Source organism: Vidua macroura, chromosome 5, assembly GCF_024509145.1.
Source record: "Vidua macroura isolate BioBank_ID:100142 chromosome 5, ASM2450914v1, whole genome shotgun sequence".
Taxonomy (NCBI): Eukaryota; Metazoa; Chordata; class Aves; order Passeriformes; family Viduidae; genus Vidua; species Vidua macroura.
In genome coordinates, this window is record NC_071575.1 from 25,396,652 (window position 1) to 25,419,559 (window position 22,908).

The 22,908-nt window shown below is 40.1% G+C and overlaps 1 protein-coding gene across 2 annotated transcripts in view; it reads left to right on the forward strand.

Annotated features, from left to right (window-relative positions):
• The first annotated feature begins 266 nt into the window (after positions 1 to 266).
• KIAA1549 (KIAA1549 ortholog) overlaps positions 267 to 22,908 on the forward strand; it is a 140,749-nt gene continuing 118,107 nt past the window's right edge. For both annotated transcript variants that reach the window (XM_053978118.1, XM_053978119.1), the window contains exon 1: positions 267 to 378. In XM_053978118.1, coding sequence (XP_053834093.1) covers positions 267 to 378 — 112 coding nt within the window. The remainder of the gene's footprint in view (positions 379 to 22,908) is intronic.

Here is a 22,908-nt window from a genome sequence, read left to right on the forward strand (position 1 = left end):
CCCCCGGGCGCCGAGCCGCACCTCTCGCTCCCCCCCCCGCAGCTCTTGGGAGGCGCCGCGGCGCTGCCCCCGTGAGCGCTCCCCACGGAGTGGGCGTGGGGAAGGGTGGGTGCTGCGGCGGCCTCCCGTCCGCGGGCGTCCCAGCCCCGCCGGCGGTGGATGCGCCCGGGAGGAGCCGCCGAGCCCGCCCAGCCCTTCCAGCCCCTCGCGGGGGGGACGCGGAGACCGCCGCGATGACTTGACGCCGGGCCGGGCCGTGCCGTGCCATGGAGGGGATGACACGCTTCGTGGTGGCCGCGGCGCGGTGGCGGCCGGCGCTGCCCGCCCTGCTGCCGCTGCTGCTCGCCGTGCCGGCGCTGCGGGGCTCTCCCGCCGCAGGTAAGGGAACAAAGAGGGCCCGGGGCAGGTGTGCGGGGCTCGGGGGCCGTGCCGGGAGCGGGGCGGTGCGGGGGGCGGCAGCGCCGGTAACAATGCGGCGGTGCCGGCGGGCGGGGGCCGGCGCGGCGCGGCCGGGGAGCTCAGCCAGAAAAGGCGCGCATTGTTCGCAGCCAGACCGCGAAAGCTCCGGTGCGGGGCCGCGGCAGCCCCCAGGCTCGGGGGCTGGGACCCGACCCGCGGAAGCGAAGGAGAGAAGCGGTGCGGGGACAAAGGGGGCGTTTCGAGCTTGTCGGGTGTCCTGTGCCAGGCAGTGGTCACCGCGCGTTGTGGCCTCAGCGCCTGGGGCGTCTGGAGGTGCCCCGTGTCGGGCTGCGGTAGCACCTGCGGGGTACATGCAGGGCAGCCTGGCTCTCCTCCACGTTTCGAGTGAGGAGGCATTCGGAGCCTCTCGAAGCGCCCAATACGACTTTCCAAGCACCGCCGTGGCATGACTTGTGCGTGGAGAGAACGGTTCGGGCTCCAGAGGGTGGTGTATTCAGTAGGTGTTTCGGAGAAACCATGAATCAGTGACCCCTTTTTTTTTTTTCTTGTCTTTTCTCTTGTGGCTCTAGGTATCAAAATTAGTGTGTAGTTAAGCAGACAGTCTAATCACAAAGATGTCTCATTTGGTTCTGGTCCCATGGCACTTCTTGGTTTATCTTTAGTACTTAAAAAAAATAGTAATAACTATCATTTCATGGAAAGGTGCAGTTTTGCTGTGATTAAGTTTTCATTTTGGTAGATAACAGGTATAAAGTAATACATTTTAATCAACATCAGAAAGTTATTGATAAGTGGCAAGAAGTGATAAGAGCCTGCAGTAACCTGTTTCATGAAGTGGACCAATTAGTGTTGACTCTTTTGTTTAAACACAGAAATTGTGGTGATTATTGTTGGGTGCTTAAGAACCCTTGGCGTTATAAAACATGCTTATCTCTTTATAATAATCCTTTATTCCACTTCAGAAAGTAGTTTGTGTTTTGGAGGTGACTAGTTAGCTTTTCAGGGAAGTTATGCTCTCTTCTAGCTCCCGTCCTAGCCTACAGAGGTGTTCCATTCCAGGCTACATGAAAATTGATATTTCATATTAAATTGAAATTTAAATTTTTCTTAAATAGATCAGGCTTGGCATACAAATAGAAGGCAAAGCACTAGGTTTGTAAGTTGGAAATTTACTTGTGTTTTTTTCCCTCTGAGAATGGCTGGGTTTCTTTTGTATTTTCATAATAAGTCAGTGAAGGCTCTTGTTTGTTTCTCTGATACATAGTAGCTTTAAATTAAACATGGCTGTGAATTTCTGTAAACATTTGTGTGATTCTTGTGCATTCTTGTGTAACTTAAAAACAGCAGTAGAAAAATTATGTAACTCAGCCAGCGTTTGAGCTGCTGGAAGAGAGCACTTAGAGACAACAGATCTTGCCCAAAGCGATGCTTTCCTGCTCAGTCTAGGGCAGGAGCCTTTAAGCCGTTTTGATTTGAGAGTCCTCTATATTTTCAGTTTCCACTGGGCATGTGAGTCATGTGCAGTGACCTTGAGGATACTAAGAGTAAACTTGCTCTTCAGAGGATGCTTTTTTATTGTCATCTCAGAAATGGTCCATTGCTTGCAGAGGTTTAAAATCTGTAGGTTGAAGAGAACAAGGATGTTTTGTTCCTTTTTGTTAAGGTGAAATGTTTTATTTAAAAGCATGACAGGAGTCTCATTTCTCCTTCTGTGGCCCATAAGGTTTAGAAAATATCATCTTTATCCAAATCTTGAGGCTTGAAATGTATTGATGGTGTAATGGGTGAAACAGAAGAGCTGTGTACTGACCAAATGCCGTAGGTTTGGGTAGCATTCACTTAACTGACCAACAGATTTACAACTCTTGTAAATGTCTCTGGGGTGCAGTTCATTTGCCTTTCAGTGCCATGTGTTCTTGACCAGTCTAGGGACAGCAAGAGCAAGTTCCTACAGCTCTGAGATACACAGGAGGAGCGTACAGTAAGAGTGGAATGGCCACTTACTTTAGTTGAAATAGCAAGGACAATACTTAAGAAAACGTAGTAGTTAAACAACTTGGGTTTTGGAATGCTTGCTCCAGCTCCCACATAAGTCACATGTTGCTGAATCAGGGCTTCAGCTTCTCCAGTTAAGCAGATGCTGAACTCTTAGCATGTGGTTGGACGCTAGTGTGCTGAAGGTAGGTGTTTGAGCACCTCAGCGAAGCAGGGCCTTGGCCAGGCTGTTCGAATGTCTTACTGCTCAGCACAGGCTGTGTTTTTGCTTTTGTTCCATTGCACAATCTGTACAACTCCCGCACTGACAATCAGGAGGATTTATCTTGTCTCGCTGTACTGTTTTCATGGGAGGGAGGAGAACTCTGTGTTGTGGACTCTGAAAAGACTGCAGTGAGTCTCCTCAGAGACTCAGGGACCAAAGGCAAGTTGTGGAGGTCAAGCAAGGAATCAGATGTAGCTCTCTTATGGGAGAGTTGCAGGATATTGTTTATTCAACTTAATTGCATTAGTCTGTTGCAAACACTTGAGTTGGCATCACATCTCTTGTGGCCAGTTGAGCTTGTCAAGCTTGCTTCCAGTTCATTTTCACAGAAGACCCATATGGATGGAGGATTCTCTTTATAACTGCTTTCTATGCTGTCCTAGCTTTATTTATGTCAGCCTCGTGTCTACAAGCTACACTTGTAGTCCTGCTAGAAGAAATGTGTTTTTTGTTTCCATGTTCTTTCAAGAAGTAAGAATGCTAAACAAGCTAGTGGACAGTGCAGCTTTTTGTTCAGTGATGTCTGTTTTGTGAGTGCTTTTTGTGAAGCAATGTCTTAGACTTCTCAGGCAGGGCTGGAACTTGAAATACAGCATGACTTTAGCAAAGCAGGCTTTAACAACTTTGACCTACCTTGGGTGATAGATTTCAGGAACTGGGCACATTAAAGAGCGGTGACTCTTGCTGCAGCACAAATCTTTGTCTTGGTAAGCTGGTGATTGTGGTAAATGGCAGGTTCTGACATCCCAGTTCTTGCTTGTTAGTTCAGAATGTGTGTGCATGTGTGGGAGTTGCTTTGGAGAGAAGTGAAGCAGAATAGACTTCTTAATAATACAGTCTCACTTCAGCTGTGGGAGACATGGCTTTCCTTCATTTGAAAGTAAATCTGCTTGTGGCTGATGTCCTAAACTACCAGAGAGTCTGCAGCTCTGCCCATTGTGGCAGACAGTATGAATAACACTGGTTGTGTAAGAGTTATTGTGGATGATGTCCTTAAGTACCAGTGTGTCTCCAGCCTGGCCTTTTGTGGCGTACAGCATGATGAATGCTAATTGCCTAAGACTTTTTAAATACAGTGTGTCCTGGGAACCTGGGTATAAGGAAAAAAAGCTGTAAGGAAATGGTTGTCCTTTAATTTTTGTCTTAGAATCCCATAGTTTAGTAAAAACAGTAGTATTAAATAATTATGTAGACAATTTCTATTTTGGCTCAGGTAGAAGAATCCCATTCTCATGGAGTCCTTGTAAGTATGGACAGTTTTTCACTCTGGAGTTACATGATATGATGCCTTTCTAGCTTTTGAGAAGTCATACATTACTATGCTTTTCTGCAGTGATTGCCAAACACACATGAGCTCAATAACAAATCTGATTGACAGTCCATATATGTACTGTGTTTTCAGCTGTTGGTGTTACTGGAGACAGCTGTTTGGGAAGACTAAGGGAAAACCTTTTATAAGAGCAATTCATTCATGGTGTCTTTTTTTGGTAACACATGAGATTAGGGGGAAAAAAGATAAAATTGACCATCAGTACTCACATCACTCATTCATCAGTGTAATTAATGGCATGTAAAATGTTCAAATAAATATTGGAAAATGAACCTGATTGTGCTAGATTTTACTTAAGCTGTAAGATGTTGTAAGATGCGTCTAAGAAATATTTCTGCTTTGCAGTGGAGTTGAAAACAAATCTAAATATTTCAATTGAAATTTTGTAAAGTGTGCGTTTAGCTATGGGCTGAAGCTTTTTCTTCTTTGCAAAATATCAATTGAAAGAGTTCAGCAACTTCCGATGTTGAGGCAAGAGGAAAACAATGGCTTCTGCTTTAAATTCTGCCAGCTTCTTTTCTGAACAACTTTAATACCCTTATGCTTTGGAGCAGTACAGTTAAACTTTGCTGGATTGTCTGCTCTGAGGGGATGTTTTCTCCATTCTTGGTTCAAAAGAGATTTTTCTCTTTTGAAAGTTTGTAATGACTGAATTTAGGTAGACATGGGTACATTAGAGAAGATTACTTTTTTTTGCCAGCTGAAGCTTGAATATGGACTATTCTCATGGGACCTCACCTACCTGTCAGTACTGACCAGGAGTATATGTGTTGCCTGGGCAGATGTACTCAGCACTCTTCCCATAGTCCAAAATGTTAGGTGTAAGGTTGGACTTTGTTGTGAAAGTCTATCTAAACTGCTTCAGAACTGGAGCAGGGACTGGACTGAGCTTCAGGACTGAGAACTGGGCACCTGCCTGCCTTGTGTTTAAGGCCATGTCTCTGCTGTGTAATGTTTTACTTTCTTTAGGGCGTCTTTGGCATCTGCCTTCTGGTGCACTGTTGTGTGATGGCCTTTGATTGCATCAGGCCCAAGAGGGCAAACAGGAAGAAGGCTTTAGAAGGAGCCAATGTGGGACTTTAGTTTGGAGTAAGAGTCTGAGGATCCTTCCAGTCACTCTTCAGCTCGTTGATGAGATGTGTTCAGAAACGTGGAAGTTGTAGGAGGGCAAGAGATACAAATTGCAAGAGGGTTTGTCAGATGAAAGAAACTGGAACTGGCAGGGCACAAGGAGTAGGATGCAGGACAGTAGGTCAGGAGTGTAAAATAGGTCTGTAGATGAGGGGAACTGCAATGCAGAAATTAATCCTAGGTGAAGCAAGCAATGCAGTTTGATAGGAGGATAAGCACACTGGGAAACACAGATGGACTCAGTTTAAAAAAGGAAAATAAGCATAAAAAATAGTGTTGAAAGGATGAATCAGAAGTGGGGAAGACAAGGGAATGGGACAGGACTGGAAGAGATGTGACCAAAAGCATCACGCTTGCAGTTTAGGAATGGGAAAATGTGTGCCTGCTGCTCTGGGACACTTCCTTCAGAATTTGGCACAGAATTCAGGGCTTCAGAGTGTTGGTCCTTTTCTCCTCTAAGCCAGAAGCATGATAATCTGCTGCTGCTCCTTGGAACATTTCATGAATGTGCATGAATCAGTCTTGTGACAGAAGTGTTTTTCTAAGTTTGTTTTAAGAACTGGAAAAATTCCTCCACAAAAACTGTAGTGGCATATGAAAACTGCAGAGACAAAAATCAGCAAGTTGGAAATATTGACATTAAAATAACCTATTAACCCATACAGTTTTAAACTTCTGTACCTGCAAGCTGTTGTACAGCTATGGCCACAGGGCATGTATCCATATAGATAATATTTATAGCTATGGAGGCACCTGCACATGCCTACAGGCAGACAGGACCATCATTGTGCTCAGTGACTGATCCTGCTCTGGGGAAAAAATGGGAACTGGATAGCAAATGAAGAAGTTATCTGCAGGACTCTTGCTCCTTTTGTAGCAGATGTTTGAGTGTGACATGAAGGGAGGGACAGGGAAGTTTGAATAAAGGTTTTGCTGTTAATGTAATTAAATGCTGTCCTAGACAATTGAGTTGTATTGCTGTTGCAGAGTTTCAGTGATGCTCAAGTTGCTTAAATCAAGCTTCCCACAGGTGGTCACTAGCTGTGTGTGTTCCTCATTTACTGGATGTCAGACCTCTGGGATCTGTGTTGCAGAAATGCTGAGTGCTTCCAGCTGCCAAAGAAGTCAGGGGAAGCTGTTCTTGAATAGATGTTGTGTCTGAAATTCTAAATACTAATTAATGTTTCAAAGTAGGCTCTCAGAATTTGACCTTATTTCTTAGTTTTGCCATTCATAAAACATGATTTCTCATTTTCAAATGAGAAAATCAGTTCCTCATTTGATTTTGAAGAGCCTAAGAAATGTCCAAATGCAATAACAGTGAGCAAAAAAAGTTGGTCAGAAAGCCAGACTTTTGTCTTGAGAACAGTAAAGATCCAGTAGATGATAAACCAGTCTGCAGAACTTGGCTCTACAGAAAACAAGTATAAGAAATAAACTAGTTGTAAGCAAATAGAAAGTAACAGGTGGTGGTGTAACATGATGTGTTTACCATACTAAAACTTATTTTGTGAGTTAACTACCCTTAGAGATGGGAAGATGTACTATGTTGTATCGAAATGCAGTAGGATTTTGATGTTGGGGTTTTTTATAAATCAAATATTCTTTAAAAGAAATCATGGTTACTGATGTTTGCTCACTTTCAGTTTTATCATTTTCAGCTTACATCCCCTGCCTGTTCACTCTTCATGTACAAACTGTTTTCTAATCCTTTTAGTCCTTTTCCATTCTCCCCTCTGATTTAGAGAGGCTTCTCTTCAGTGAATTAATATCCTGTGTAGAATTTTGATTTGGCTTCAGCCATCTGGTCAAGACAGCATGTCAGGTCTTGTGGTTTGAAATAGATAAGAGGCTAAAATTCACCTGCAAGTAAGGGGAAGAGGAGGGAGGAATGGTGGAAACACAGTAAATCAAGGGCTTGAAATCCATGCTTTTCAGTAAGGATCATGCATAATAGTGTCATACTGAAGGACTTGAAAACCTGCATAGCTCTAGGATGGGGACTAGACAATGTAGTAGTGTTGTATTAAGGGGCCTGGTGTCTCTCAGGGATCATAGTCAGAATGGGATTCAACAGGATTCCAGTAGTACTGGGCCTTGTAAACACATTGATTTTGAGCTGGGCATATCCTGGGTAATAACTCATTCATTTTTTTCAGCAGCAGAAGAGCTCCAGCTGGAATGCTGTGTCTAGTACAGGGCCTTGTCCTTCAAGGAAGAGACAGGCTACTAGAGACAGTTCAGTTTACAGAACTATTGGGACCGACTGTCTAATCTAGAAAAAATGCCAGGTGGACAGGACTTTATTCAAACATATAAAATATTAAACATAAAGGGAAATGTAATAAATAGTTGTTTATGTTGAGGAAGAAAAGAAGACTTGCATTCAAGTGGACAAGACAGGTTTTCTAACTGCTGATCTTTTTAACACTGGGGATAATGAAACCTTGAATTACATGGTTTGGGGCAATAATGTAATGTGTCACTGGAGTTGACAGATGAGCTTGTAGAATGATCTAACAGAAGAGGATTGCAACAGTGATACGAAATACTTTGCAGTTCTGTTTTTGTGAGATACTAGAAATAATAAATAACAAATAAATAACGTCATTTATGTGCGGACTGCAGCATTAGGACTAATAGTATTCATTACTGAGAACTTTGGTGTACTGATCAAGTGAAGAAATGATTTGTGGTTTTTATGTTGGTTGATTTTTAGGATTAGCATTTTCTAAGGCTTCAAAGAACATTTTGTAATCCTTGTTACAGTGTTTTTATCCGTGGTACTAACAGGCAGGATGAGCACAGTAACTTTGTAAGTTGCTCTCCATCAAGTTCAGTTCATGAAGCATTTTAGAATGCTGCATCACTGACAGGTTATCACTGAGACAACAGCTACAAAGTGGTATGGATGTGAGTCTGTACATCTTTATTCACCAACTGAATTATTTCTAGCATTTTTGTATCTCAGAGGTGGGATAGAGAGAGGCAGTATTGAGCTCAAAACACTTTATTGCTATTTCTACGAAATTTGTAGTTGGTCAAGCTGGGAACTTCTTCACCTTGGCACAGAATGTAGGATTTCCCTTGTCCTTAGCAAAGGGAGTGATGGTGCAAGCAAGAGGACCTAAGTGATGCAAGACAGTTGGGAGACTGGGCAAATAAATGGCACCAGACCAAATCTTTCAGTTGCCACTTTCTGTGTGCTGCCATCTGTGGGTCTGTGTCAAAGGGAGAAGACAAATGTTTAGTTCTTCAGTAGCTGAGAGACATCGGGTCTCCCACCTGGTGTCCTGACTGGGCAGCAACTGCTAAGATAGCAGCAGGGCTCCTAGCCAGAGCTGTGAGCTTGTTGGGCTTGGCTGAGGTGTGTGCAGTTCTCAGCTCTGCAATGACTGTGGTCTGACAAAGCTTTTCTGGACAGTTAAGGCAGTGTGGAGCTGTCTTTGTGCCCTCTGTCTGAAATCTGTTGGTGTGGCAGGGTGAGAGCAAGGGGGGATATGAACTTTGGTCAGGAGGATACTGAAATAAGGAACAGGAGAGATGACACTGGTCTGGGGCTGTGGTAGGAGTGGGTGAAATTGGGAATATAGATTAGGGTATCGATAATGGAAGGCTGAGTTGGGAAGTCTTGTGGTAAGAGGAGGGCTTCTTGATACTGTAGATTTGGAGGGGTTTTTGTGGCTGCCCTGAATATCTGACTTGAGCATCCTCGCTTTAGAGCTTGCCTTAGAGCTGTGGAGAAGGGCATTATCTAAATGGATAGCTGATCTCAGTTTTAACAGAAAACTCTAATATGGTCTTAGTTTTAACAGAAAACTTTGGTAAGATAAATTCAAGAACTCTAAATGCACCTGAAAATAAATGGTCACATAGGACAGGTAGATAGTACAGGTAAATATTTTTTTTCTTAAGTAGTATTGATACAATTTACAGATTTTGTTTTCAGCCTCTTTTTCTTAATTCACACTTTCTTGGACTGAATTTCTTACTGAATCCTTTGATATGGAATAAGAAAATTAAGCTGTTACAAATTCTTATAAGAAAAGAAGGCTCTCCCTTTTTTGCTCCCCAGCCAGTAGTGTACTGAGCTGGTTTGTGGAGAGTCTCTAAGTAAAGTTCTTTCCTCATTTAAAAGCAGCTGTTTGATGCTGCTGGGTGGTGGAGGGAGCATTTATTCTTCTAGTTGGGTGTGAACTTGATTAGATGTTGAGCCTGTCTCACCTTTTCCTGTGGCTCGTAATTCTCCTGTAAATAAATTCCTCGTGTATGCAGATTGCAGTGAGCACTGCTCAACCACAAAGCCACAAGGATACAGCTGAGCATTGGAGCCAAAGCTCCAAGCATTTATGTAGCAGACCCCTCTGGGCTAGTATCGGGTTACTTTTCGAATGGGAGGCAGACATTGTCAGCTGCACTGGATTCTGGTTGGGTAACTTCTCTATTGGTGGCTGTATTTAAAACTGAAGCTGCTGCTGAATTGGGACTAGCTCGTGTGATATATTAGGATAGAAATTGCACATCACAGAACAAAATCCTGATCTAGAGCAGAAGTCTGGCTTGAAGATGTTTTCAATTAAAATCTGTCAGTGACCTTACTTCCTGTGCTTGTGGTGAAGGATGAAACAGATTTGGGCTTCCAGCCATTGACATTCAATTTTTAGAAGATGTAATTTGTTCCATTCTGAAAGAACAAAAAAAGATAATTTTCCTTTGTCTTTCCAGAGTGCATGTGCTTTTTATAGTAACTTGGTTAAAAAAATTACATAAATGCTTATCAACATGGTAATCAAAGTTTACTCAAGAAATATTTATCCAATATTAATACAAGCAAGGAAGTTTCAAGAAAATAAATTGTATTAGTCTGTTTACTTTGTTTACCTCTGTGAATAGTTACTTTGCTGCTTCTACCACAACCATGTTCTTAAAACTGTAAAATTTGTCAGAAGGATTAGGAAAGCTGAGGAATGTGAAATGAAAGTAAATCCACTTGCTTTCTTTTTGAATTGACTGGATTCCAAGCAGACAGTGTCATTTGAACGTATAATCTTCTTAACATCCTGGGAGTATTAGAAACTTAGAGACAAAAAACTGAATATAGTTTCTGTACTGACCTATTTTATGATTCTTTAGTATTTACTGCTGCTATTTACCATGTATAAAGTTTAAGCAGAGAAATCAGGTGAAGATCAGTCTAGAAACTCTGAAGAGGTTAATTCAGATTTTTTCCTCAAATAACACTCAAATGACAGTTTTGATGTATTTTTTTAATGAGCCAAAGCCATCATTGAAACATGATGTTGATGTGTGAAACTGCACTAACAATTTAGAATGGTTGCATTATTTTATATTTGGAAGTAAAACTCAGTCATTGAAGAATAGAATGCAGCCTAATGTGTGATCATATATTCAGTAAAAACATCTATGTGACTTAGATACTTCAGAAATACTCCCCAGTACTTTCCTTCATTCCTAAATAGTATCAGCCTTGGAGGCCACATCTAAAACTTATTCTCTGTCAATATGATGTTAAATAGCTTTGTAGATATTTTTGAAAGCAGAAGTATTTCACATCTTCCAAATGCAGGTGCAAGAGTTAATATGCTTTATGAAGCCAAGTATGCTGAATTGAGTGAATACTTACAGCTCCTACTTCCATTTCTCATAATCAGAAATTATATTTCTAATGAATTAGTGGACTTGGGGTTTATGAAAATGTATTCTGAGATTTGATTGATATTTTTAGTTTTGAGAGAGCTGGAAAAATTGAGAATATTACCAGTAGGATGAAAGTAATGAATTAAAAAAAAAAAAAACAACCAGCAGCTATTTGGATTCTTCAGAGTGTTTCAGATCAATTCTTGTGGACAGAATTATTTGTAGGAGGACAGGTGAAAAGCACAGGTGCATGCTAGGTATAGTTTGTCATAGACAGGGAAAGCAACCACCCAAACCAGCAGGTGTTTGTGAAACACTCATCTAGGCTGCGGCATGTAGTGTTGGGTTATGCTCATAATGCATTAACACGTTTGTTTTGGTTTGTTTGTTTTTGGGGTTCCCCCCCCTGCCTTGGGAGATGAGGGAAAATATTAAATCAGGTAGTTTATTTTCATGACTGAACAGTGCATAAAGGTTGAAGCTGTTAGTGTTAGTTTGGTTTGGTTGAAGCTGTGTTAGTTTGGCTGTATGAACTCTCCCAAAGTTTAATTGGAAGCCCTGTCTCAAATTCTGTTTCTATTGTGCTCACCTTGGGAGCTGCCTCAGGCAATAGTAACCTGATAGCAGTTTATTCTGGTAATTCTACAGTGCCTTCCTTAAGTTTCTTTTAGTGTAGTGGGAAGGAGCATGAAGACAGTCTGTCAGCAGGAAAAAACAGGGAGCCACATGGAGTTCATGAGATGGGGTACCCCAATGACTAAAGCTCCCATTTGCACTGTCTCTAAAACCATTTGTTTATTTATTGTGCTAACTTTAGTATGATTTAGTATCTTGCTTGGAAACTTTGTAAGGTCATAAACTTGTTGATGCTTCCTGATTTATTTCTGCAGTATAAGAGAAATGGCATTATCGTATCCTTCGTAACTTCTGGGATTGGATCCCTTACTGCTTCAAAACTGTTGAGGCAGGAATTTCCTTTCTCTTCCAGTCTAAAGAATGTAGAGCCTTTAAACTGGAGCTCTGTTGTCTCAAGCTAGGTGGAAAATATTGAAGTAGGAATTTTGTTTGAAACCTAAATATTTTAAGAGAACATTTAGTTGATTTTTTTTTCTGATTTGCTTTCATGAAAGAATATCAAAGCCAATGGAATATGTTACTAACAATAAATGTTGTGCATGTCTCAAACTCCTGTTCATAGTCTCATGGGGGAATAGGTGGGGTTTTTCCTAAATGTGTAGGATATTTTTTATATTGAGCAGTTGAACAGGACATGCTTATTGTATTTTATTTTTAATTAAACACTTATGTTCATGCAGAAATTGTTCAGTGGCCGTGTAATTGAGTTAAGAGTAGCATGACTTGTGATGATGTAGTCTCTGATGGTCATATCAACAGTCTGTTTGCCATCCAAAAAATCTTGCAGGCTTCCTCATACTATTCTCTGTTGGTGTTTATGGAAAATGGCATATTTCTAAATAAAAATCCTGCTTTGGTAAGTGGGCTGTTCATGAAGCAATCAATTTCTATTTTAAACAAGTAAACCCTCTAGATTTTCCTCTGTTTTTACACATTACAGCAGGTGTTATGTATATTTAATCAGAAGACACAGCAATAATAGTCAAAGCAAGTCTTTTGAGGTCAGCCTTGTTTCATATCAATGTTTTATGTTTGTCTGGAATGTTGAATTGTCATAAAATGTGCCTATTCAAATAGAGACACAAGACCAGGATATTTTGCTACTCAAACATGGTAATATGGTTTCTTCTAACCAATATAGTAAACTTAAATTACTTTTTTTTGTTGTTTTTTGAGAAGAAAATCCTTTTATGGGATTTTTTTGAGCAAACATTCCCCTCTCTGCTTTCGCTGTTATTATTTTCCCCCATACATTCTATCCTATTTGCTACATCTTGTGTCTTAGAGTGAAACTTGCAGGGAACTTCCATCTTACCTCTTACTGAAGACCAGGAAAAATAACCTGATTCCATCTTGTGTTGGTTTCTGCATTCTGTGTACTTCTTCCAGGCTCTTAACAGTAGAATTTGTTAGGCATGGGTGGGGCTTTTTCTTCTTGGGGAAGGGAATACTTGGAAAAAAGGGGAGGAGGAAGAAGGAGGAGTGTAGTCTCTTGCCAGACATGAATGATTCAATCTAAGATGTTTCTGTTATTTCTGTCTTAACTTGCCTCATCAGTAATTTTTCTTTTTTGTACAGTTTTTGTATAGGCTATATTGGTTTTAAAGAAATTTATTGTGATATTTTTACTGTTTTGGTTTTGCCTTTTCCTCTTCAAATGGGATAGTTCTTAAAACCCTTAATAGAGCACAGTCATGCAAACAATTGTATTGGCACCTCTGAGTGTAGCAATGAGTATCAGGGGACAGAAGGGAGCGGCAAGAACCTTTTCAAAACACAGCTGCCACTGACAGAATGGCACCACGGCTCTTTCTACTCCGGAAAGAATTTGTTCAGGAGCAACTTCTGAATTTGAACTTGCTTGATCTTAAACAGCCTCTCCTATTGAGAATCCTTAATTTTAGCAGCAGCTCCTTTCTTATTTGAAGTGCATTACTTACTAGTAATTTTTATGAGTTGTTGGTCATTCTGGAAGTTTTATCAGCTGAAAGGAAAGTGGATCTTTGTTCAATTCAGAGTACATAGTAAAATTTTTTTCTTTAAGGAAACAATTATTGAATTAAAATGTCTTCTTGGTCCTCACTCATAATTTGTATAGAAAGTTTAAGCTCTATAAATTGTCTAGATGAAGAATTTTCCCTTTTCTAGCTGACAGGTATAGAGAGCCAATGTTGTTGCTAATGCATTTTAGTACATCCTTTTTTACAGTTGATGCCTTCTGTTTTAGTCCTGGCCTCAGCATTTGCCCTAGTCTGAGAATTATTTACTGTTCAGTCCCCATGTGACAGTTCCTTTCTTCACACTGTTTCTGCATGTGCTCTCCCTGTGTAGCCTCATGGGCCCAGAGCTTTGCCAAAGTGCTTAGCTTCCCTCCATCTGCTTGCTGTCCTGAGCAGCAGCACTGCTCCTGCCTTGTGGTCCTGGAGGGCTAGCTGGGATACTGGCTAAACCAGTGCTGCTCTTGCATTTTTGGCTCTGTTCTATTTCTGTACACTCAGTTGCCCAAAAGGAAACCACCTTGTAGTTACACCTGTATTACTGTGTGTGCAAATCAGGCCGTTGCTAGAAATTTGTTCTGGTCTAACGAGCCAAGCTTGTCAGTAGGGCAGCAAACGCGTGCCTGGGTGTTCTGAGGTGAATCCAAAACATCTTCAGAGATCTCAGTGCTCCTGATTCAGCAAGCTAGGCCTTCCAGGAGCATGTGAAAAGCAAGAAAATGTTGGGAGTGTGGGTTTGGGTGGCCCAATATGAAATGGTAAAGGTCTAGCATGTGACTGAAATCAGGTGTTTTGTTATACATCATGCTGTCTGCCCACTACTGCTTAAGATGTTTTCTGCATCATCCAAGAAAGAGCAATATTCCAATTAGTGAGCTTCAGCTTTAAGTAGGTAGTGGAAATGTTTGTTTTCCTGCCTGACTCAATGTTACCATGTGAGAGACAGGATTTGAAAACACTGTCAATAGTGGAGACAAAATATTTTGTAATGAACACGCTCACCAATTCCAGCAGACTTTTGCAGTTTTTTCAGAAGGATCTTGCTGGCAGTGGCTGCTGGTTGCAACTTTCCTATGAGCAGAAGAGTTGAATTAATGGTGTGGGGCAGCAAGAACACTGGCAGGCAGCATGGTGGCATGTCAGTTCTCAGCCCCTTTTGATGGAAACTAATGTATTTTACAACAGAAAATGCATGAGTCTTCCTGAAGGTTGTGATAGTGTGGAGGGTTGGGAGCAGAAAAGAATACTGAAACATTGTGGAGAAAAGGATAAGCCATCATATTGCTTACTACAATGTAAATGGTTTTTATTTTTGTCTTTGTGGTCTTTTTAAAGCCAAATGATACAAAACTCAGTATTTTGTTTAATTTGCATGTTGGCTTAATGATGGAAGAGTGTCTTGGGGAGAGGAAGCCTCACCAGAGAAAAACTAATAAAAGTGAGTTATTTGAGGCAGTGCATATTGTAGGTCACTTGAGAGACTTGTGTGAAACTGGAAGTGTTGCCTTTGTGGTTTCGTTATAATGATTTAAATATCATCACATGGGTGTAAAATGTTAAAAATTCTAAAGCATCTCTGGCACCCAATTTAAATAAATCATGATTGCAGTTCTCAGTGGTCCCTAAAATGGAGGAGAACCTTTTTTGCCAGAATAGACTTTCTTTGAAAAACAGGCTTCCTGACATGTCCCTCCATAATGGTGTAAAAGATTTAGACCTTTTGCTGTTTTCCATAGTTAGCTTCAATACTAAAATTTTGTGCTGCCACTGAGAGCTAATGCTGGATAATTTTCCAGAGATATGTATTTCAACATAGAATCTCAGTCAAATTTAATTTCATTTACACTGAGAATTTTCATGGGCTCTGTTCAGTAACTATTTGAAGATCAGTAATAGGTGCTTCTCTGTCCATACTGTCTGGTGGTGTAGTCTTAGAGATACTCAGGGAAATGTGGAGATCTCTCATGATGCTGACTGTAGCAGATTTAGGCTCTAATTAGGGCTCGTTCATGTAAGCCAGTTTGGGAACTGACAAGTTCTCAGTTTCCTCATCCCATGCAGAGAAAGGAGGAAAATCAAAAAAACAACCCAGAAGGCTCAAGAGCACCATACAAATCTGAACATGCTGACATTTTTAAGAAAACTGCAACTGTTGGAAATGCCAGGTTTTATTAAATTTTTGCAGGTTAGATAGACTTTAACGGAACTTTTTTTGCACTAAAGGAAACACTAAAAAGTGTCTTTGCTGAGAAGTGGTACTGTAGTGAATATTCAGATGTTCATAGCTTTTTAAAAATTTTTGTTAATCCCTGGCATGTTGCCTGTTGTAGAAATAGTGGTGTATGACACAAAATTGAGGAAGGGGTAAGAATTTACCTGCAGATTTACTAGGCTCCTGTAAGGAAATTGTGGCACAAGCTAAACGTAGTGAAGTGCTTCTCGTTGGTCACTTAAGTTCTACAGAGCAGGCATGAAAGTAAGGATGCTGCGAGATGTCCCAGATGTTTGGTGAAAAAAATGTTATCAATAGCTTGTATTTTAATATACAGGTTTTTCTTCTTCCTAGACCAAGCTTGAGTCAAAAACACAGGTGCTGACTTTTTAGATAAACTTCATTCTCTGTCTGCACCATCACTTTATGGCACCCACAACACAGATGCTGACATACTACTGGAGTTTGATAACCAGAGGCTACTTTTTAGAGGCTTAATGTCTTAAGAGTGTTATTTTGGCTTGGTTAAATGTAAGTTTCTTTCACTTCACATGTACATCAGTTTATGATGAGATTAACACTCCAAGAAATGCAATTTACCTCAGAAATGCTTAAAATGAAATAATCTCCAGTATATTATCCAGCTTAGAGCCCTTGGAAACTGTCTGCCATGCAGAGGTCTAATGTCTTTATTGAACTGGATCTTACTCTTCATGAATATATCTGGTCCATGTCGTGGAATGCTTCTTGATGAAGGGGAGAAGGCAGTGTTTCTAAAATCCTCTAGCTTGTTAAACCTGGAAATGTACTGGATAAGAGGGGAGGAAGGGCATAGGAAGTTAAACATTTTGTTGATTGGCTTAACTTTCTACAAAGTGCATGGGCCACTCCTGAATCTTGTTATTACAGTAGGATTAAAAATGGTAAATATATTTAGTCATGTGTTGTTTTGGACTACTTTAAATCCCTAATATCAGAGGAAGGAAGGTCCTTTTTTTTTTTTTTTTTTTCCTAACTTGTTTAAAACTCTATTTAAGTGATTTTATTGCCCGATAACAGAAGTTGATAGAATAAAATGATGGTGAGGAGAGGGAAGGAATCCTGTGCAGCTCTCAGTTGACATTATGCAGTTTCATATTTGATGTGAGGAGCAGTTGTTAACTATGTTTAAGGAAAGGTACCACAGACATTTTCATTTACCACAACTGGATTATTGATAGCGAGAAACATTACTGAGTATGTTTCCCCTTTTATTCTTCAGCTGTGGGGACAGGAGCATTCAGTTTTTAGGTTACAACAGCATCTGCATTTGTGTTAAAGTGGTTTTAACTCAGTTTAATGAATGAACAATTTAATATTTTAAGTATATCCTCTTGTCTTACAACTATGAAAAGACCTACTATTGCAGCTCCACCAGTTTCTGTGAGATTAATCCTTGGGTAGCATTTTACAGGTTGTGTTCTGTGCACTGTCATTTACACAGCGTTGCTGCAGTTCTGTCATGAACTATTACAAACTATCACACAAGGTACCAGGTCAGTGCATGATAAATGTAGGACACTGCTTGCAAACATGAGAGAGATGTTGCTAGTTTAGGGCCCATTAAGTGTATCAGAGATGTTGGTTTGTCTGGCAGTATGAAAGAGACTTTCTGGATTGCAGAAATGTTACTGGGAGTTGGGAATAATGTGTCCTGTGGGACCTGAGTCCTTGAAAGTGCTCTCCACAAAGGTATATCTGTTGTGATAAGGTATTAGCTTTAGATTAAAAAGCTTATTAAAGCAATTTTTTAAAGATGCAATGGAACAGTCATCAGCATGTTATACCAGGCTTTGTTCACTAATATTTTGAATAAAATATGTGTAGGAAATTGCATTTTGATTGTTTTTGTGGGTAGGTTTTTGTATGAATAGCACAGGGAGACCTACCTGATTTCTCTAGAGGAAAATAGTGAAGTTCTGTATTGATAAGATGGCAAAAACTTCTGAAAACCAGTCATGTGGGGCTGGAGGAGAATGTGTCAGGAGGAGGAAGAGTTTGGTGGGCTGTTGAAGAGGAGCTCACTGTGCATTGGTATGGTTGGGAAAACAGTTTAAATGTATGAGTGGAAGCTGGGAAGTTTTCCCACCTGTGTGGTAGTTACAAATGTCAAGTGCTCAGGAAGGATGTTGATTGACTAAGTGGGAATGGTTCAGAGAATATCCCTTTGATGGTTTGGAAAGGATATTTCCAGGTGAAAATGTCAGAAATAGCAGCCTAGTTATCATGCTCTAGAAACAATAGAGATGTGACTTAATTTCTGCGTTGTGGAAAATATTAATTCTGTAGTGGAAGGGCTCTTGGACCAGATAAGAGAGATTTTCAGTGAGGGGAAATTGAAGCTTAAGAACATTAGAGTGGAATTTACAAGATTTGTAGCAATAAGGAATAATTATCTGTAGAGCAACTTACTATGTTGGAAACTTTAAAAAGCAAGAGTTAATTTAGGCAAGATTTATGAACAAATTAGGCCAGAGATGGGGATGGAAGATCACATTGTCTCTTTCTGTCCTTATAAACCTCTGGCTATGTGCTGTAAAAGAGTGACATTATGGAGTCTAATCATGTAGCATGAAATGTAATTCTTCTTTCCCTTGACTCCAGTCACCTTCTATTGGAATAAATGGCAAAACGTACTCCGACCAAGAGCATGTGATGTTGCTTGTGTTTGTTTCCCTTGGCTGGGATTTAGAGGAGATTGATGCAAATTTTTAGTGGTTTGGAAACATTCACTTGTGTACCAAAAAATGCCAAGATGCTCATGAATTGCACTAAGCTTACAGAACATGACGTTGAAGCATAACATGCAGTTTGATAAATAAAACTTTGGCTTATGTAACAGTTTGTGGTGTCATTCAGGAGCATACAGTGTTCTAGAGAGTGACAAGGCACAGCATGGATGCCAGCAGTGTGGAGCTGGAGGTGAGCTCTGTCCCCCCCACCCAGGCTGCCTGTGCCTCTCCCTTTTTTCCAGGAGGTGCCAGAGAGGAGTAGAGGTGTTACACAGACTGTTGTGTACCGGTGCTAGGAAGGGTTCTGTGGGTGTAGAAGCAGATGGTTGTTTGGATGATATTCTGAATTTCCCTGGAGAGGCAAGAAGAAAGAATGAAAGGAAAAGGAAGTCTCAGAGTCAACTTTTCCACCAAACAAGAAATTCCCCAGAGATGTGTGCCACCGCAAGTAAGAGGTAGTTCTAGAAGTAAAACTGGGAGTAGACCAGACCAGACCACGTTCTTCCCTTAGTGACTCTTGAATAGAAAAGGTTTAATTTGCTTGGAATATTTGTAGTATTTATTGAAAAAAAAACAGGTTTATGTGTTACTGGCCAGTATTATTTGTAGAAGGCCCCCCTCAAGCATATTTTGCACGCTGGCAACTGTTAGTGTGCAGAGTGGTGAGGCTGGAGTGAGTTCAGCTGACACTTCTGTAGCAATGGAAACTTACTAATAAATAATTCAGTGCAGCGCTATGGAAGCTGATATCTGTGGTGAACAATCTCAATCATTTTAATGACTCTCTCTTGCTTCATTGCTCTGTTAGCCATTTAACAGGAATATTTGTCATTGTAATCTGTGATTGGAGGGGACAACAACACCTCAGTGGTTTTGTGTGGTTTTCAGCCGCGACCTTTAAGGTCTTTGCAAAGTTAAATGGTAGCCCAGGGTCTTGCTGTTCTGTTCTGAGGAGAGGTCCTGTTCATCTTGTAGTTGGTGTGGTGAAGATGGCATCATCTGACCTGGACCCTTCAGGCCAAGCTCATTTACTGTTTGCTAGCTGAACTCATTTGTGTTTGTTCAGCTGTTTATTGTTGAATTTCTACTGTGTTCAGAAATCCTTACTGCACGACAGGCCATATGCAGCAGAGCTATGACTCTTTTTAATTTGTAGACTTTCAGGAAAAGTATGAAAAGTTGGTGGTGATAGGCTTTTCCCTTCTGAGTTTGTTTTTGTGGGTGTTTATGGTCTTCCCCAGGAGACTGGGAAGTAATGGTTGAAAAATCTTGCTGTAATGACTTCTGGGGATTCATGAATCCAGTTTTTCACCAGATTTCACTTGGTGCAGTGGTTGACCAAGAAAAGCAGTGAATGGGGAAAAGACCAGCTGAATGAAAATGAGGCAACTTTATGGCTTTTCCTTGGAGAAATGAATGTGTCATGAGAAGTGTTTTTTATTGCTGGTGCCCTTTATTTTAGTCGCAGTTGACAGAAAATGTGAACACCAGGCAAGAAGGTAAAAAGTGGAAGGGGAAGGATGGTGTGATTGAGCAGGGTTGTGTTCTGAGAGGTGAGGGCAGAGGACAGACTTGAAAAAGGCATGGCAGATAAAGGTGCAAATAGAACAAGAAGAGCAACAAAAGAAAGAAGAGAGAATAAAAATAGGATCTTCAAAACCAGTTTGTCTAGAAATCTGTGTTCCCTTGAAACTAAATTAAAAGCCTCCATTTCTATAGGCAATGGTACATTTCAGTAGAATTATTCAAAAGCTCCACTCCCACTCCCAAATACATTAATGTACAAGAATTGTCTGACAAAAAAATATTGCCATTTATAGGAGCATTTGATGAGAAAAACTGATAGCGTGGAAGAAACCAAGACAAGTCTGTGTCCCTTACGTTTCTCTCAAAATGACAAAACTTAATTGTCAGTTAAAACTTGACAAACCTTTAAAGGTATGCTGTGTGTTCTTGACGTAGTGAAACTTGAATTCCTGTTAAAGTGAGGGCTGTAACTTGTGTTGCAATATGTTGCATACAGAACAGCATATTCTAAAGTAATGTAAATTCTTGGAATATATATTATGTAAAGATTCATAGTGTTGAAATGAATAATGGCACTTCCATGGAAGTGTGGGGCAAGTTTTCAAGCAAGTGTTTAGATAAAATTCTTGAGCAAAAGTTCTCCACAGCAAAAGTCTCTTGAGTGAAAGTCAACCACAAACCTTGCCTGGTCACAGGAGGAGAAAGTTGACTTCCATCAACCAGCTGCAAATTTCTTAAAGGAGGGTAGTGATTCTACTTTATGTGGTTGATATTTCTGCTACTCTAAAGGTTCAGATTAATTTCTGAAAAGAGTTCTAGGAGGAGATAACATTTTACCAACAAACTTATAATTTGTGGAGAGTGTTAGAAGTGTTTTAATTAACAGTTTAAAAAAGCACCATATGTTTTGATAACATGCCCATCTACTTTAATGTCTGGGGCTGTGTGTTTAGTGTGTTTTATCCACATGGCAGGTCCTAAAATCTGTTCCTGCATTACTCCTGTCTCTGCTGTTTTGTAGCAACGGTCAAATTAATTCTTGTTACTCATAACTAACAGAGCAAGCTTGTAGTATTCATTTCTCTGATGTTTATTCTAGTTTTCTGCAATAGAATGCAGTATGAATACAGTATTTTCCAAGTGTTTATCTAGGTTTTTTTAAAACTTATATATGCTCTTTGGACTCTTAACATCCTATGGCATTGACTTTCACAATTTCATTATGTTTGGGGGGAATTTAATTTCTTGCTCTTAAACTTACTCTAGTTGATACCTTTATTGATTTTTTTTTTATTATTTATTCTGAAACATCATAATTTTTATTTTAAATTCTTCGCATATGTCCTGCTTGTGGCTCTAGAAGCCTTATTCTCATCATGTCACTTGTATTGTGTCTTCAGTCTGAAAAATCTTGCGGTGGATCCAGCCTGTACCTACACTTTATCCATAATTTTCTCTGAGACACCTCTGTTTCTCTGTTCTTGGGGTGATAATTATAACTATGCAGCACTTGAGATGAGATCACAATGTTTGCATATAGTGTGGCATAATAATACGTTTCTCTTCTCATTCTCTGTTCCTTTCCTAGGAACAGAGAATGTCTTTAGTATTCTGCTTTGTATCTTTGACTTCTGAATGGGCATTTTGAAATCATGGTGGATCATACTTTGCAATCTCTTTTCCCAAGTTAGTAGTAGCTAATTTGAGCTTATTGTTGCATCTGTAGGTAGGGTTGCTTTTCTTCCTTTCTACATTTTGCCTTCATCAATCTTGAATTTAGTATAACCTGATGTAGACCCATGGCATTTGAAGAGCCTTCCACTGTTTTTCAGTGTCAGTTTCCAGCTGGGACTTTCCTGAAACACAGTTGGCAAATGGAGTCTACTTTACCTCTTCACTCCTGATCACATTTTGAGGACATTTTCCTCTGCTGGAAATATTTTTGCATTCTAAAGCTTTTAATTGGTTCTTGCCGACACCGTGAACTTACTCTATAGTAGTTAAATTTAAGAGTTTTGACCAAGAGCCTTGATAAAGACTGTGAAAATCCAGTTAAAATTGTTTCAGGTGCATTAAGGTTGTGTACAGATTCCTCTTCACAGTACTGTCACTGACAAGTAGAGACAATTTACTTCTACTAAAATTATTTGTGAACCTCTGAGATTACAGCTTTTAACTCTTTGACAGATCATTGTCCTTAGTCCATCTGTGCAACACAATTAGGTAGCAGATCCAAAATGTTGATGAACTCTTGAAACTATCAGTCTGAACAAGAGTAATCTTTAGGTGGGTTTATTCAAAAAGTAGGTCTTTTTGGAGGTACTCTTAGGATAAGCTGGGGGGCTTCTGTTTGCTGTCAGTAAAACCCAACTCCAAGAAGAGTCTGTGTGTCATTCTTATACACCCAGCACTTGGGTCTATAAGCAGTGCATCTTGTGAGATTTACCTTTGAAGTGTTTGGCTGCTATCAATGGAAAGAAAAATAATTTTACTTAATCTTTTGGCTTTCTTGGGGATCAGCAACCATTTACAAATGTTGTATTTTTTGGTTTATGCTATACCTATTTGCATTCAGTTGGTAAGCAATTCGGAATAATTTGTACCACTAGCAAAGATCTATGTGAATGACGATGATTTGTGTGAATGAAAATGTTCTAGTTTCTTTTTCTATGTGTATGTACAGCCATGAAACAAAAGAAATGAAGAATCAGTATGTTTATTATACCAGTTCTAAGGAGGCTGAGAATTTAGTTGAAATTACTTAAAAGCATATAGCTGGACCTCAGGATACCATGTGTATCTGACTCAATGTATCTTGTCATTGATTTTCTCATGTTTCTCTGATATAAATGTTTATCAGCAAATTTAAGGATTGTATGGTAGTAGGCAACATGGCCCATAAATTTAAGATCCCACAAAATAAAGCTGTGAATTATACCCATACATTATCAACAAAATTTTGACTC